The following is a 15,963-nucleotide window of genomic DNA, read 5'->3' on the forward strand; positions in this document are numbered from 1 at the left end:
CCTAGAGCAGAGGTTCTCAAACTGGGAGGGCAGCCCCCCTGGATGGGTGCGGAATATATTCTGTGGGGGCATGAGAAGCTTTGGGGTGAGGGGGAGAGGGGGAACATACTGTGCACATTTTACCCAGAGCAAAGAATAATTAGCAAAGATGATTCCTCCAGATGTATCAGGTCGTCAGATGGCGCTGTGCATTTTGATGGATTTCTGTTAAGCTTGCATAGCATTATACAAAGACATTGCCATCTGTACGTCAATCCGTTTGCTACGATGCACTGTGCACATTAAATTGTAAGCAGGCACCACAATCGCAGTTTTGCTTTTGCTCTTATTACAATGGATTGTTGGCTTGTTCGTGCAACAGGAAAAAACTCAAGTGAAAAACAAAAGCTGAAACCAATTCAAGTGGAGCCCTGCTGCTGCATATGTCGGTACATGTATTTGTGTGGCGGGGGAGAAGTAAAATCCTGCAGACACAAAGAAGGGGGGCGCAATAAAATACATTTGAGAACCACTGCCCTAGAGCTATCTACAGCAGGGCAAGCCCAGGAATACAGAGCCAGGGCCTTCATCGCCACCAAAGCAAATTTAAAAATTTTATTAAGATGTTAAAAAAAAAAAAAAAAAAAGGTGAATGGTACAGAGTTTAAGCATAGAAGATTCTGGTTATCGGGGAATAACGTACAGATTAACGAGGGTGCAAAGTTTGGTTTAAGATGGGGTGGCATAAGGAATACATAATCTGCAATATCCCCGATTGGGGGTAAAAGGTTGATGGGTCAAAGTACAGACATTGAGATATGAGGGTATGAAGTTCATAAAGTGGCTATGGAGTGTGGAGTATAATGAGTGGATATGATGAGGAGGATGGATTGACCCTCATTTGGTGAGATTTAATGTTTAGGGAGTTTATGGTTCCAGTTCATATGATCCAACGGAGAAAGTCTCTTGGTCCCTTTCTCATAGTCGAAGAACGATGTCACTCTGGCCGGTGATGTGTTAGATGTAGATGTCCCTGGATCATCGGATGGTGTCTGAGACCATGAGGCGCCGCATGAGCCGCGCGTAGCCTCGACCAATCCTGCAGGTCCGCAGCACACGTACTACACGACTCCCAGCCCCCTCTCCTTCAATCAGGGAGAGCGGGGGAGGGGGCATGGCAACAAACCCAGCTCCCAGCTGCTGTAGCAGCACCATGTGGCCCTCAGGTTCCCCCACTCCAAGGGGAGGTGGGGCACGGTCACAGGCACAACCAGGGCTACACCACTTCAGGGCCCAATGGCCCCAGCAGCCTCCCCATGCAGCCCTCCGCCTCCCCACCTTGGGCAGGGAAGGAGTCAGTATGGAATCCCTCCCTGCTCTGATTGACGGCAGAGCCCCCATGCTGGGATGGATGGGCAGAGGTATCACCCACACAGTGGTCCCCCTCCCCACTGCAGCAGACCTTCTGCCCCTGGGGAAAGCGGCCCCAGGATCCCTCTGCATCTGGACAACTCCTGTTGCTGCTGCTGGAGGCTGGTGAGTAACCTTTTCTTTGCTGGAAAGGAGCCAAAGGAGGCTTTACGTGTCCCTGCACTGGGCTAAATCCTGGGAGCTGGGAATGCTGACCAATCAGCACCCTTCTCCCCCTGATGGCCAATGGGTACCAGAGACTCCCAGGGGAAGGTGCTATCGATTGTCCCTTGGAAAGTGTCTCCCCCCTTGCTACAGGCACTATCCCCCTTTCACCACTGGCCCCATCAAGTTCCCCCATCCACTGATGCCGGGGGAGGGATGTGTGTGTGGCATTTCTGCTTTACTGGACAAAGTAAGAAAGATCTCAAGGATCACTTCATTGCATTTATTTATTTTTCAAAATCACTGGATCTCCCACTCTCCTAGTCTCTTCCTCCCTTCTAATACTATGTTCATTCCCAAATACACAAAGCCATGTTGGAGTATCTGGATGTGCACTTTGGGCATGAATAAAAGTTCCTTTCCTGATATTCGGATAAAAAAAATCTATTTGCATTAATGTTTGCAGAAAAGATAACAAAACAGAACAAAAATCAGATCAAATAATAATTCAGATGTAACAAAACATGTACACTAATAATTTCCCCTTCATTCTCCCAGGTCTAGTTAAAAGTGATCTGAAGACATGTTAGACAGGTAACAGGAAGGTAAAGGATTAAATGGCTACAAAGTAATATGATAGGTGGCTTAATAGTATATACAGAGCAACAAACTGATGTGATGAAGCAGGATACAAACTGTGACATTTATATCCTTTAAATATCCTCTAAATCCCAACAAAAGTATATACACAGCACTGTTTATCCATCACCAGAATTCACCTAAAGACTAAAGTAGAAGCTCAATCTAAACAAGGGAAGCTGCTTGTACCTTCCTTCTGATGAGCTGATCGGAAGAAAATCCAGACACTTAATTGTACATCAGAATGAAAACCAAAGAAACAAAATTTTAGAAACAAATGTTTCAGTGCATCATCTGAAGACATTCATTATTTAACAGGTAACTTTTTTATGGAACTTTCCAATTCAGTAATTCCTCTGAATGTCATGTTGCTTGGAAGATAAAGTCAACGTCACAAAAAAGTCCTTTACAATGATGTTCTCCAAAAATTCAGACACTAAGATGCCTAGTTATGTTAATTCAGTGATTTCAGTATTACTTATGCTGTTCCCTTGGGAATTGACTCATCCCATTTAGGGAACCAGATTTAAAAACAGATGACACTGATATTGCATGAATTCCCATTCCAGAGTTAGATAACCAACTATACACAATTTTACCTGTCATCAACTTCTATGAAAAGAATGTACTAGGTGCCTTGAAAAATGTTTAGCTAGTAGAATATGAATGATTTATTTTTATTTGGTAGCGCTAAACAATAGCTTCAAAATAATATCTCCTGTATTAAAAATGTTTCTGTGCATAGCTAAACTTGAGAATCCCTACAAAATTTAAATTTTCAGTAATGAAGCAAGCAGAAAATGTAAACATCTACAAAATTAGACAATTCTCAGTTAGGGTTCCAGAAGCCATCACTTTGCCCCCTCATATCTCTATTCTCTGGCTTGAATCAGGATAGAGAGCAGCCCATGCTACTGCATGGTGGGGAATGAGTTCCTCCTTCAGACTTCAGTTCATATTGTCCAATACACAGAATGATAAAGTGCACAAGAGTTATATGGAAATGCAGAATATAATAAAAAGCACATTTATTTTGTATCACCCTGTGTGGAAAAGACAGTGGAGGCTAGTGAGACAGTTGGAAGGGAGATGGGTACCAAAGAATAATTCCTGATCTTTATTGTTATCATAAGACAGAAAAATCCATCCATTTGGGTATTTCAATATAGACTCAAAGGTGCATCAGGATCCTAGATGGAAGTCAGGAAACTCCTGGACTCCTTCAACTCTAAACCAATACAGTGAAAAAGGCACCCCTTTCCTCAGCTCCCATCTCATCCACCCATTTGTCAGCTTCTCACACTAAAGTCTCCAAGCATGTTTCTGAATTGCTCTTGAAGAACTGACCACCATCCCAGAACTGATCCATAAGGCAACTGCCTTGTCCTCCTTCAAATCCCTCTTCAATGCTCACCACTGCTACATCAAAAAAAGAACTAGATAAATTCATAGAGGATAGGTCCATCAATGGCTCTTAGCCAGGATGGGTAGGGATGGTGTTCCTAGCCTGTTTGCCAGAAGCTGGGAATGGGCCACAGGGGATGGATCACTTGATGATGACCTGTTCTGTTCATTCCCTCTGGGGCACCTGGCATTGGCCACTGTCGGAAGACAGGATACTGGGCTAGATGGACCTTTGGTCTGACCCAGTATGGCTATGTTCTCTGTTTATGCATCCAAGGATCACATTAGCCCTTTTGGTCACAACATTGCACTGGTGGGTTATTTTCAGCTGATTATCCACCAAGACTCTGAAATCTTTTTCAGAGTCACTGTTTCCGAGGATACAGTCCCTCACCCTGTAAATGTGGCCTACATTCTTTGTTCCTACACGTATAAATTTACATTTAGCCATATTAAAATGCATATTATTTGCTTGCCCCCAGTTTACCAAGCGATTCAGATCACTCTGTATCACTGACCTGTCCTCTTCCTTATTTACCACTCCCCCAATTTTGGGGTCATTTGCAAACTTTATCAGTGATGATTTTATGTTTTCTTCCAGGTCATTGGATACAATGTTAAATAGCATTAGACCAAGAATTGATCCCAGCTGTACCCCTAACCAAACCCGCTCCATGATAATTCCCTGTTTACAATTACATTTTGAGACCGATCACTTTGTCAGCTTTTAATCCATTTCATGTGTGCCATGCTAATTTTATATAGTTCTAGTTTTTTAATCAAAATGTTGTGTGGTACCAAGTCAAATGCCTTACAGAAATCTAAGTATATTACACTAATACTCCTGTCTTATTAACCAAACTTATAATCTCATAAAAAAAAATATCAAATTAGTTTGACAGGAGCTATTTTCCATAAGCTCTCACTGATTGGCAGTAATTATATTTGTGATCTTGTTGTGCCACTTAATATGGAGCAGATGATGAAGACAAGAAGAATTAAAAAATACTCATCTGGTGTTCTTCTATAGCCTTCCTCATTGCCCATATTTCACTTAAGTACAACACAGTTGGTATGACCATGAGTCTATAGACCCTCAACTCTGTAGAAAGTCTGATGTCATGACTTCCCCACAGAGGCCGCTGAGGAGTCCCCAAAATAGTTGAAGTTGCTGCTCTATAAATGTCCACCTCTTTAGCATCTTCCAACACTCTGATGCTGCTCAGATATTTGACAGTTGCCACGTACTTGGATGGCCAGTCCAGACAGATTTAATACTGAGCTGATCATAATCTGGACCTGGAGGCTGCTTGATGGGCAATGGTCAAGAACTTAGTTTTATCCAGATAAATAACCAGATCAACACACACTGCTTTTAGCCCAACCAGATTGGCCAGCAGCTGCAGCAATTCACCAAACTGATCCAACAAGACAACATCATTGGCATATTCGAGATCTCAAAACAGAACTGTGTTCAGCCCAATGCCACCAACAGCTGCTTTGTCAAGCTTATCTATCAACTAATCAATGCTGCTATTGAACGATGATAATAGAGCGCAGCCTTGCTGAACTCCTATGGACACAGGGAACTATGCTGTGTATCTATCATTAACTCTAATAGAGCTTTCTATTCCATTATAGACCTCTTCTATTAATGATACTATCTTCCCAGGGACACCAAGTCACCTCATCAGATCCCACAAACTTACTTGATATACTGATCAAAGGCCTGATGGAAGTCTTTATATAAAAAAAGTGCCACACATGGCTTATTAAATTCAGCCATCTTCTTAAAAAGCTGTCTCAAGGTAAAGATCTGATCAACAATGGAACCACCAGCTCTAAAGCTGTATTGAGTATTCTGGCCTTTGCCACGAAGTGTATCATTCAAGATGCTAACATGGGAGAAAAGACTTTCCCAGAAGCTAGCAGCCGCATATCTCTACAGTTGCTACATTCTGCCTTACCACCCTTTTTGAACAGAGGCAGAATAACATTGTTCTTCCAATCACTGGGGATAACAGTAGTACACCAGATGGTCTGGAAAAGCCTATGTAGCTATGATAAAAATACTCGCACCTGTCTTCAGCAATTCAGCAGTGATATTACAAACCCCCAGTTGCTTTCTGACTTCAATTTATAGATTGCAATCTGTGATATCTGTGCTTTAACTGGCCAGGAAGCTGTGAAAAGAAAGTTGAGGACCATATGTTCTGTTCTGAGGCTGCCCCAATGGGTTGCTCCCACATGGGTGGCCACTGTACTTTCACCCAATGCCTAATGGGCATTGCAGGGTTTACAAGAGATTGAGTGACTTATCAGTGTCTGATTACAGGAGCAGAATGCTGGACACTTCATGTTCACATTTGAAGCAAACAGCTCTACCAAGGGAACTCCCCATTTTAGAAATATCTGATCTAATTCTACATCTCAATTTCCACTCATGATTGATGGAGTGCTTTCTGTTTAGGTGACATGATCTTTCTGGGAACCTGGAAGATGGAAGGCTATAGGAAGTTGATCAGAAATAGGATATAAGCATACCAGGACCACCGGGATGGCAGGCGCCCAGGCATGGAGACACAGAGGAAGACGCCCTACTAACACTCTGGAAAGGAGGAACTCAACCATCTAAACTCAAGACCGAGCTGCCACGATGGCTCCAGGAAGCAGAGATGGGCAGCTGGGGCACCAGAGACAGAGAGCTGGGAAAAAGGCATAGGACTTAGGGGAAAACTGGAGTGCTGGGTCCCGCCTTCTCCCTTGCCTGTTTATACACTATTGTGTTGTCCATCAGAATTTCAGTAGCAATACCCTGAAGGAGTGGTAGAAAAGCATTGCAGGCTAGATACTCTGAGCTCTAGCATATTTTTATGCAACTCAATCTCTGCTTGGGACCACATGTCCTGGATCTAGAGAGTCCAAAGGTGCATCCAGCCCACCTTGGATGCCTCTGTCATTAGGGTGTTTGATGTGGGTAGTTAGCTAAATGAAATACCTTGGCAGACATTTAGAAAGTCTGTACATCAAGGAAGAAATGAAAGTACCTCCTGAGAAATTTCTACAGGGAAATCCATGCTGTGTTGCTCAACTAGTACACCTCGAAAAACCTTAGCCAAACTCAGGGAGGTTGAAGGGGGAACCATTAATAAGTACTAGACACATAAGCAGTAGACAATATATAACCCATAAAACAGAGGGAGATTCACTGGGTGAGACTGAAGATGAGAGATGATTCATTGTGGCAAATCTCTTGAGGAAGATACACCCTTGTTGAACTGGAATCTAAATCACTGTCTAGAAAATGTTCCTTTATGCTCCTTCTCAGAAGAGGAACATTGACCGAGACACCAAAGTTGTGCCTGGAATCCTTCAGTAAGTGCAATGCCTCATCCATTCTGGAGTTTTAAAAAAAAAAATGGCCCTCAAAAGGCAAATCTTCAACAGTGCTGTGAACTTCTGTAGGAATTCATGACAACCACAACAACACTGTTCTTCTCAGTCATCTCATCACAGTGGCCATTGACCAGGCTGCAGTGTCAGAAGCATCCAGAGAGACCTGCAGAGCTGTCTTTGCCCTAACAGTGACGTCTCTCCAACAACAGTAAAACCTTGTCCCATTACATTAAGTTATATTTAATCATTAAAGCATGACAATTGGCTATCCAAAATTGTAAAGAAGCAGATGAATAAACTCCCCCCACTCCTCCACCCCCACCAGCAGATCCATCACCTTAGGTTCTTTGTCCCTGAGGATACACCTAGGCAGATCAGGCAACTTAGATTTTTTGTGAACTGCTGTTACAACCAACAAACCAAACATCAGGTGCATAAAAAAGTTATTCAGATGCCTCAGGTGGTACCTGGTATCTGCAATCTGCCTTCTTGGTTGTTGCCAAGATGGATGCTGGAGCTTGACATAAATCCTTACGGGGTTCAAGAATGCCTTCATTAATCAGCATAGCTAACTGACCCTGGGATATCAGGTATAAAACACCAAAGAATTTATGAGCTCTTTCCTTGACACCTTCCAGGTGGATCTTTAGCCTTTTAAGGCGATCCTGGAAAGGTGCTGGTGTCCACCATCCTTTCAAGGAGGTTCCGGAAAGCTCTGAAGTTGTCTATAGTCAATGTATTTGCCCAATGAGAAATCAATTTAATCAGTGATGAAGATATGCCTAGAGGGATACATAGGACATCATATTCCTCCTTCATCTTCTGCTGACTCTGAGGTTCCAGGATCTCAGAAGGTCCTAATGGTAAGGGCTTGTAAGTGCCATAAAGGTGGGAACCAGGAATATGAGACTTTTTTGGAGCATGAGATCTAGGACAAGAAGGATTTCCATAAAGGGCACTATCAGGTCACCATGAAAACCTCCTAGGAGAATGACTCCAACTACTATGCAAAGATGAGGATGCAAATGAATAAAAATTCCTCTAATGGAGAAGATTCTTGAAGAGTAAAACTGGACGATCCTTAGATCTCACATGAAAGATAGCCATCAGTACCCGCAAAGTTGGGCACAGAGATATTTTTATCTTCAGCACCTTAGGTTCTGATGCTGGCAGAGCTCTGCATACTGCAGACAAAGGAGAAACCTCCAGCAATGGACTCTGATTCTAAAATAACTGTAAGGTACACATGAGTTATGAAAACACAGTCTCAGCAGACAAGGGAGGTGGCAACACCAGCAAAGGTACCATGACAACCAGTACCGATGCTAGCGTACCAGAAGTGGTCATGTCTGGATATGGTACTGAGGAAGTGAGGGTCCCCAAAAGTATAGGATGTGGCACTGAGGCTAAGGAACATGAATCCCTAGACTTAGGCTCACAGTACATAACCTGTACATACACCCATGATGATATTAATGATCAGTGTGACAACAGTTTTATAGGATACCATACAAGATACTGTTTTGCTAGATATTCTGAAAATGGTGGGTTGAATGTCCCCTTTGCCAGTCGGCATAAAGGGGTTCTTGGGGTCACAGTGACCTTACCCAGAAAAAAATAAAACTGAAGATAAAATTTTAAATGTAAAGTAAAAAAAACTGTTACCATCCTTTCCTACTGATATTCTTTGAGATGTGTTGCACATGTCCATTCCACTCTTGGTGTGTACGTATCCTTTGCACAGTCCCCAGAATTTTTTCCCTCAATGGCACCTTTGGGGTGGCTCAAGTGCCCTCTGTGGCCATGTGCTGCTGGCGTCAGTATAAAGCACCCAGCCAACCTTGAGCCTCCTTAGTTCCTTCTTTCCCGAAACTCTGATGTAGAAGGGTAGGAGGGCCAGTCATGAAATGGACATATGCAACACATCTCAAACAACCACCGTTACGAAAGGTTAGTAACCATTTTTTCTTCTTCAAGTGATTGCACATGTGCAATCCACTCTTGGTGACTCCTAAGCAGTAACATAAGCGGAGGGATTGGAGTTCACATACACACAGACTGTAGTACTGCTTGACTGAATTGGCATCATCGCTAGGAGTACTGGGTGATGGCGTAATGGGAGGCGAACGTGTGCACCAATAACTATGTTGCTGCTTAAATGTCCTGGATAGGGATCTGTGCTAGGAACGCTGTTGAGAGTGCTTGCAACCTTGTAGAGTGAGCAGTCACCTTGTCTGGTGGTGAAACGCCTACCAGATCCTAACAAACGTGGATACAGGAAGTTATCCAAGATGAAATTCTCTGTAAGGCGATTGGAAGACTTTCTTTTTGTTCGCTATGGCCACATACAGTTGGGTGGATTGCTGAACCAGTTTGTTCCTGTCTAACGTCCGATGTGTGTAGCCATTGCTCGTCCCTATTTGCGTGTGGTTTGGAGTAAAATACAGGTAAATAAATTGATTGACATTAAAATTTGAAACTACTTTATAGAGAAAACACAGATGAGGGCATAAGTACGACTTATTTTTAAAGGCGGCTGTGTATGGTGGTTCAGATGAGAAGGCATGCAATTCAGAGACCCTTCTGGCAGCAGTAATGGCAATTAGGAAAACCACCTTCCACAAACGGTGCAGTAAGGAGCACATTGCTAAAGGCTCAAATCGTGGTCTCATAAATAGACAAGATCAAGATCAAGTCCCACAGGGAAAATCCTACCTTAACTGAGGGTACAACCTTTCCAGGCCTTTACAGAATCAGATTGCCTTTTCATTTAAAAAACCAGAACAGTTATCCATGCAAGGATGGAAAGCTGATATTCCTGCCAGGTGAACCTAGATAGTTAAGTATATGTTGGATGGACGAGTTCATCAGCGAGACTCCGGTTTGACAAACACAGACAGAGAACTTTCCATTTTGTCAGGTAGGTGGCCCTGGTGAAGTGCTTTCTGCTACTTAATAAGACATGGAAAACTTGCTCCAAGCAAGCCTGCTCTCTGGGATTTAGCCATGGAGCTTCCAGGCTGTTAAATGAAGGAATTGCAGGTTTGGGTGGAGCAGCCGACTGTGCTGTTGGGAGATCAAATTCGGATGCAACTGGAGTCAGATTGGAGTTGCTATTGAGAGATCCAATAGAGTGGAAAACCAGTATTAGTGGGACCACGTTGGAGCTATTAATATAACCTGGGTGTGGTCCTGCTTGATCTTTAGAGTGCAGGAGTAGAACTGGGGGGGAAAGCATAGCAAAGCTTTTTTATCCAGGATAGCAGGAAAGTGTCTGTGAGAAGCCTGGACTGTAACCCTGCAGGCAGCAGAATTGGTGACATTATCTGTTGGACTTGTTTGCAAATAGACCTGTCTGGGGAGTCCCCCACTGCTGAAAATGCAACTGGTGACATCCAGGCGAAGAGACCACCCGAGGTGACTTGAAAATGATCTGCTCAGGGAGTCTGCTAGCTCATTCTGCAGCCCTAAGAGGTAAGAGGCCTTGAGGTTGATTAACATAAGAACATAAGAAAGGCCGTACTGGGTCAGACCAAAGGTCCATCTAGCCCAGTATCTGTCTACCGACAGTGGCCAATGCCAGGTGCCCCAGAGGGAGTGAACCTAACAGGCAATGATCAAGTGATCTCTCTCCTGCCATCCATCTCCATCCTCTGACGAACAGAGGCTAGGGACACCATTCTTACCCATCCTGGCTAATAGCCATTTATGGACTTAGCCACCATGAATTTATCCAGTCCCCTTTTAAACATTGTTATAGTCCTAGCCTTCACAACCTCCTCAGGTAAGGAGTTCCACAAGTTGACTGTGCGCTGCGTGAAGAAGAACTTCCTTTTATTTGTTTTAAACCTGCTGCCTATTAATTTCTTTTGGTGACCCCTAGTTCTTGTATTATGGGAATAAGTAAATAACTTTTCCTTATCCACTTTCTCAACATCACTCATGATTTTATATACCTCTATCATGTCCCCCCTTAGTCTTCTCTTTTCCAAACTGAAGAGTCCTAGCCTCTTTAATCTTTCCTCATATGGGACCCTCTCTAAACCCTTAATCATTTTAGTTGCTCTTTTCTGAACCTTTTCTAGTGCTAGAATATCTTTTTTGAGGTGAGGAGACCACATCTGTACACAGTATTCGAGATGTGGGCGAACCATGGATTTATATAAGGGCAATAATATATTCTCAGTCTTATTCTCTATCCCCTTTTTAATGATTCCTAACATCCTGTTTGCTTTTTTGACCGCCTCTGCACACTGCGTGGACATCTTTAGAGAACTATCCACGATGACGCCAAGATCTTTTTCCTGACTCGTTGTAGCTAAATTAGCCCCCATCATGTTGTATGTATAGTTGGGGTTATTTTTTCCAATGTGCATTACTTTACATTTATCCACATTAAATTTCATTTGCCATTTTGTTGCCCAATCACTTAGTTTTGTGAGATCTTTTTGAAGTTCTTCACAATCTGCTTTGGTCTTAACTATCTTGAGTAGTTTAGTATCATCTGCAAACTTTGCCACCTCACTGTTTACCCCTTTCTCCAGATCATTTATGAATAAATTGAATAGGATAGGTCCTAGGACTGACCCTTGGGGAACACCACTAGTTACCCCTCTCCATTCTGAGAATTTACCATTAATTCCTACCCTTTGTTCCCTGTCCTTTAACCAGTTCTCAATCCATGAAAGGACCTTCCCTTTTATCCCATGACAGCTTAATTTACGTAAGAGCCTTTGGTGAGGGACCTTGTCAAAGGCTTTCTGGAAATCTAAGTACACTATGTCCACCGGATCCCCCTTGTCCACATGTTTGTTGACCCCTTCAAAGAACTCTAATAGATTAGTAAGACACGATTTCCCTTTACAGAAACCATGTTGACTATTGCTCAAGAGTTTATGTTTTTCTATGTGTCTGACAATTTTGTTCTTTACTATTGTTTCAACTAATTTGCCCGGTACCGACGTTAGACTTACCGGTCTGTAATTGCCGGGATCACCCCTAGAGCCCTTTTTAAATATTGGCGTTACATTAGCTAACTTCCAGTCATTGGGTACCGAAGCCGATTTAAAGGACAGGTTACAAACCTTAGTTAATAGTTCCGCAACTTCACATCTGAGTTCTTTCAGAACTCTTGGGTGAATGCCATCTGGTCCCGGTGACTTGTTAATGTTGAGTTTATCAATTAATTCCAAAACCTCCTCTAGTGATACTTCAATCTGTGACAGTTCCTCAGATTTGTCACCTACAAAAGCCAGCTCAGGTTTGGGAATCTCCCTAACATCCTCAGCCGTGAAGACTGAAGCAAAGAATCCATTTAGTTTCTCCGCAATGACTTTATCATCTTTAAGCGCTCCTTTTGTGTTTTCATCGTCAAGGGGCCCCACTGGTTGTTTAGCAGGCTTCCTGCTTCTGATGTACTTAAAAAACATTTTGTTATTACCTTTGGAGTTTTTGGCTAGCCGTTCTTCAAACTCCTCTTTGGCTTTTCTTATTACACTCTTGCACTTAAGTTGGCAGTGTTTGTGCTCCTTTCTATTTGCCTCACTAGGATTTGACTTCCACTTTTTAAAGGAAGTCTTTTTATCTCTCACTGCTTCTTTTACATGGTTGTTAAGCCACGGTGGCTCTTTTTTAGTTCTTTTACTGTTTTTCTTAATTTGGGGTATACATTGAAGTTGAGCCTCTATTATGGTGTCTTTAAAAAGGGCCCACGCAACTTGCAGGGATTTCACTTTAGTCACTGAACCTTTTAACTTTTGTCTAACTAACCCCCTCATTTTTGTATAGTTCCCCCTTTTGAAATTAAAGGCCACAGTGTTGGGCAGTTGAGGTGTTCTTCCCACCACAGGGATGTTGAATGCTATTGTATTATGGTCACTATTTCCAAGCGGTCCCGCTATAGTTACCTCTTGGACCAGCTCCTGCGCTCCACTCAGGATTAAATCTAGAGTCACCTCTCCCCTTGTGGGTTCCCGTACCAGCTGCTCCATGAAGCAGTCATTTAAAGTATCGAGAAATTTTATCTCTGCATTTCGTCCTGAAGTGAAATGTTCCCAGTCAATATGGGGATAATTGAAATCCCCCACTATTATTGGGTTCTTAATTTTGATAGCCTCTCTAATTTCCCTTAGCATTTCATCATCACTATTACTGTCCTGGTCAGGTGGTCGATAATAGATCCCTAATGTTATATTTTTACTAGCGCATGAAATTTCTATCCATAGAGACTCTATGGAACCTGTGGATTCGCTTAAGATTTTTACTTCATTTGAATCTACACTTTCTTTAACATATAGTGCCACTCCTCCCCCTGCACGGCCTGTTCTGTCCTTCCGATATATTTTGTACCCCGGAATGATTGTGTCCCATTGATTGCTCTCAGTCCACCAGGTTTCTGTGATGCCTATTATATCTATATCCTCCTTTATCACAAGGCACTCTAGTTCACCCATCTTATTATTTAGACTTCTGGCATTTGTGTACAAGCACTTTAAAAACTTGTCCCTGTTTATTAGCCTGCCTTTTTCTGATGTGCCAGATTCTTTTTTATGTGGCTGTTTATCATCTGATCCGGCCCTTACATTATACTTTTCAGTCCTCTGCTCCTGACTATAACCTGGAGATTCTCTATCATCAGACTCTCCCCTAAGAGAAGTCTGTGTCCGATCCACACGCTCCTCTGCAGCAGTCGGCTTTCCCCCATCTCTTAGTTTAAAAACTGCTCTACAACCTTTTTAATGTTTAGTGCCAGCAGTCTGGTTCCACTTTGGTTTAGGTGGAGCCCATCTCTCCTGTATAGGCTCCTCCCATCCCAGAAGTTTCCCCAGTTCCTAATGAACGTGAACCCCTCCTCTCTACACCATCGTCTCATCCACGCATTGAGACTCTGAAGCTCTGCCTGCCTACCTGGCCCTGCGCGTGGAACTGGGAGCATTTCTGAAAATGCCACCATAGATTGAAAGGGATATGCAAAATTCCCAGTGGTGAACTGGTTCCTGACAAAGTTGTCCAGGTCAGGATAGACTTGCACTCCTAGTCTCCTCAGGAAGACTGCTACCATGGCGATATATTTTGTGAACATATGAGGATCTGCAGATAGGCTGAATGGAAGCACCATGAACTGATAATGTGAGTGCTTCACTATGAACCTGAGGAACTTTCTATGCCCTCGGTAGATCAATACATGAAAGTAGGGGTCTCTTAAATCAAGCGTGGTGTAACAGTCTCCAGGATCCAAAAAGGGAAAAACAGACGCTAGTGTGACCATGTGAAATTTTATCTTTTTGAGATAGTTGCGGAGCTGACACAGGTCTAAGATAGGTCTGAGACTCCCCTTTGCTTTTGGGATTAGGAAATAATGGGAGAAGAAACCCTTCCCTCTTAAATTCTGTGGAACCTCCTCTATGGTTCCCACATAAGGGGAGAGATTGAACCTCCTGGCCCAGAAGTTCTTCGTGAGAGGGGTAGAAATAAACTGGCGGGTGTATCCCTCTTCTCAGTACTCAACACCTAACAGTCTGCGGTGATATGGAACCAAGCACTGAGGAAATGGGAAAGGTGTTTGCAAACAAAGAAAAAGCAGAGACTGGCATCCTCGGAACTGGTATGGCATCCTTTGAGCGTCCTTAATAACACTAAATTATTTACAATAAAATACAAGAGAACACAGTCACATAGTACTTGCAAAAGCAAGAGTAGCAGTTCCAGTGACCGTCACAGGCAGTAAGAAGGAACTGAGGGAACTCAGGGTTGGCTGGGCCCTTATACTGGTACCAGTGCCACATGGTAAGAAGAGTGTGCTCAAGCAACCCCGTCAGGTACCGAGGGGAACATTTCCGCTGACTGCGTGCAGGGTGCACGCATACCAAGAGCAAAATGCACATGTGCAATCACTCAAAGAACTTTTAAATGTACTTGACAAATGTAAAGGGAAATTTTAACTTGCCTTTTTTTTGTATGCTCTGTTCTTATTCTCCAACCAATCATCCATCTGTTCCTCAATCTCTTCAATAGAAACTCCATGTTCATATGATGGTATATATGCATTAGATTCTGAAGCAGTATATATAGGGAATTCCGACTTTTGTTTCTTGACTTTAGGTTTCTTCTCCTCTACAAAAATAAAGAGAAATGATTTATTACTAGTGTTGCCCAGAAACATGATTTAGAGGTGTTCCTAGCCACTCCATGGTTAATGTTGAGTTGAGCTTTTCAGTTAAAAAGGGGATTCAATTTTTTTTTTATTAGGGAGAAGGAAGACAAATGTTTGTCATAACCAAAACTGCACAGCAAAATGTTTTATTTTTCTACAAAGAAACAGGTAAATACACATTGGGCTAGATCCTTGGACTCGCTTCGAGCTGCAGCTGGAAAGTTCCCCTAAGTGGATAGCTGGAGTTTCCCCCAGTGGTGTAAAGTCAGCGCTACACCATCCAATACCCTGGCCTCGTGTAGAGGACATGTCAAGACAGGACCAGATGACCTCAGGAATGGATGAGGCAGAAAGGTAGCTCAAAAGTCACTTTTGCCTTCCCCCTTCCTCAAATGCACTGAACAAAGTATATCTTTTTGAGATGATGTCTATTTCCCCCCACCCCCTCGATTCTTATTTACAAATATCTTTATTTTAACATTTGGGCAGATGTAGATCTCAGGCCTAGTTTTCGGAGGTGCTGAGCACCTTCAGATTCAGTTGGCCTTCAAATGGGATTATGTGCTCAGCCTCTCTGAAAAACAGACCCACAAAACAACATCTCAAAAGCAGACCCTTACAATTTTGAATTTCAGAAACTCTGTGGTGTAAACTCCCCAAAACAGGAGAGAAACCAACTAGCATATACTGCCAGAGTGTGATTTGGTAGTTGCTCAAACTCTTTAAGTAAACTGAGTTCCCAACTAAGAAAACTGACAGCTGGTTAGTCCTGGGAAGCCTAAGGCTACTCAGTCCGGTGACCACTGAACTAGAGTTAT

General features: G+C 42.9%; 1 protein-coding gene across 1 annotated transcript in view; it reads right to left on the bottom strand.

Moving 5' to 3' along the window:
- DNAJC1 (DnaJ heat shock protein family (Hsp40) member C1) overlaps positions 1–15,963 on the bottom strand; it is a 193,245-nt gene that overhangs the window by 80,213 nt on the left and 97,069 nt on the right. Inside the window, exon 8 of the mRNA XM_065399151.1 lies at positions 14,939–15,105. Coding sequence (XP_065255223.1) covers positions 14,939–15,105 — 167 coding nt within the window. The remainder of the gene's footprint in view (positions 1–14,938; positions 15,106–15,963) is intronic.

The sequence above is a fragment of the Emys orbicularis genome, chromosome 2 (assembly GCF_028017835.1).
Source record: "Emys orbicularis isolate rEmyOrb1 chromosome 2, rEmyOrb1.hap1, whole genome shotgun sequence".
In the NCBI taxonomy this organism is placed as follows: Eukaryota; Metazoa; Chordata; order Testudines; family Emydidae; genus Emys; species Emys orbicularis.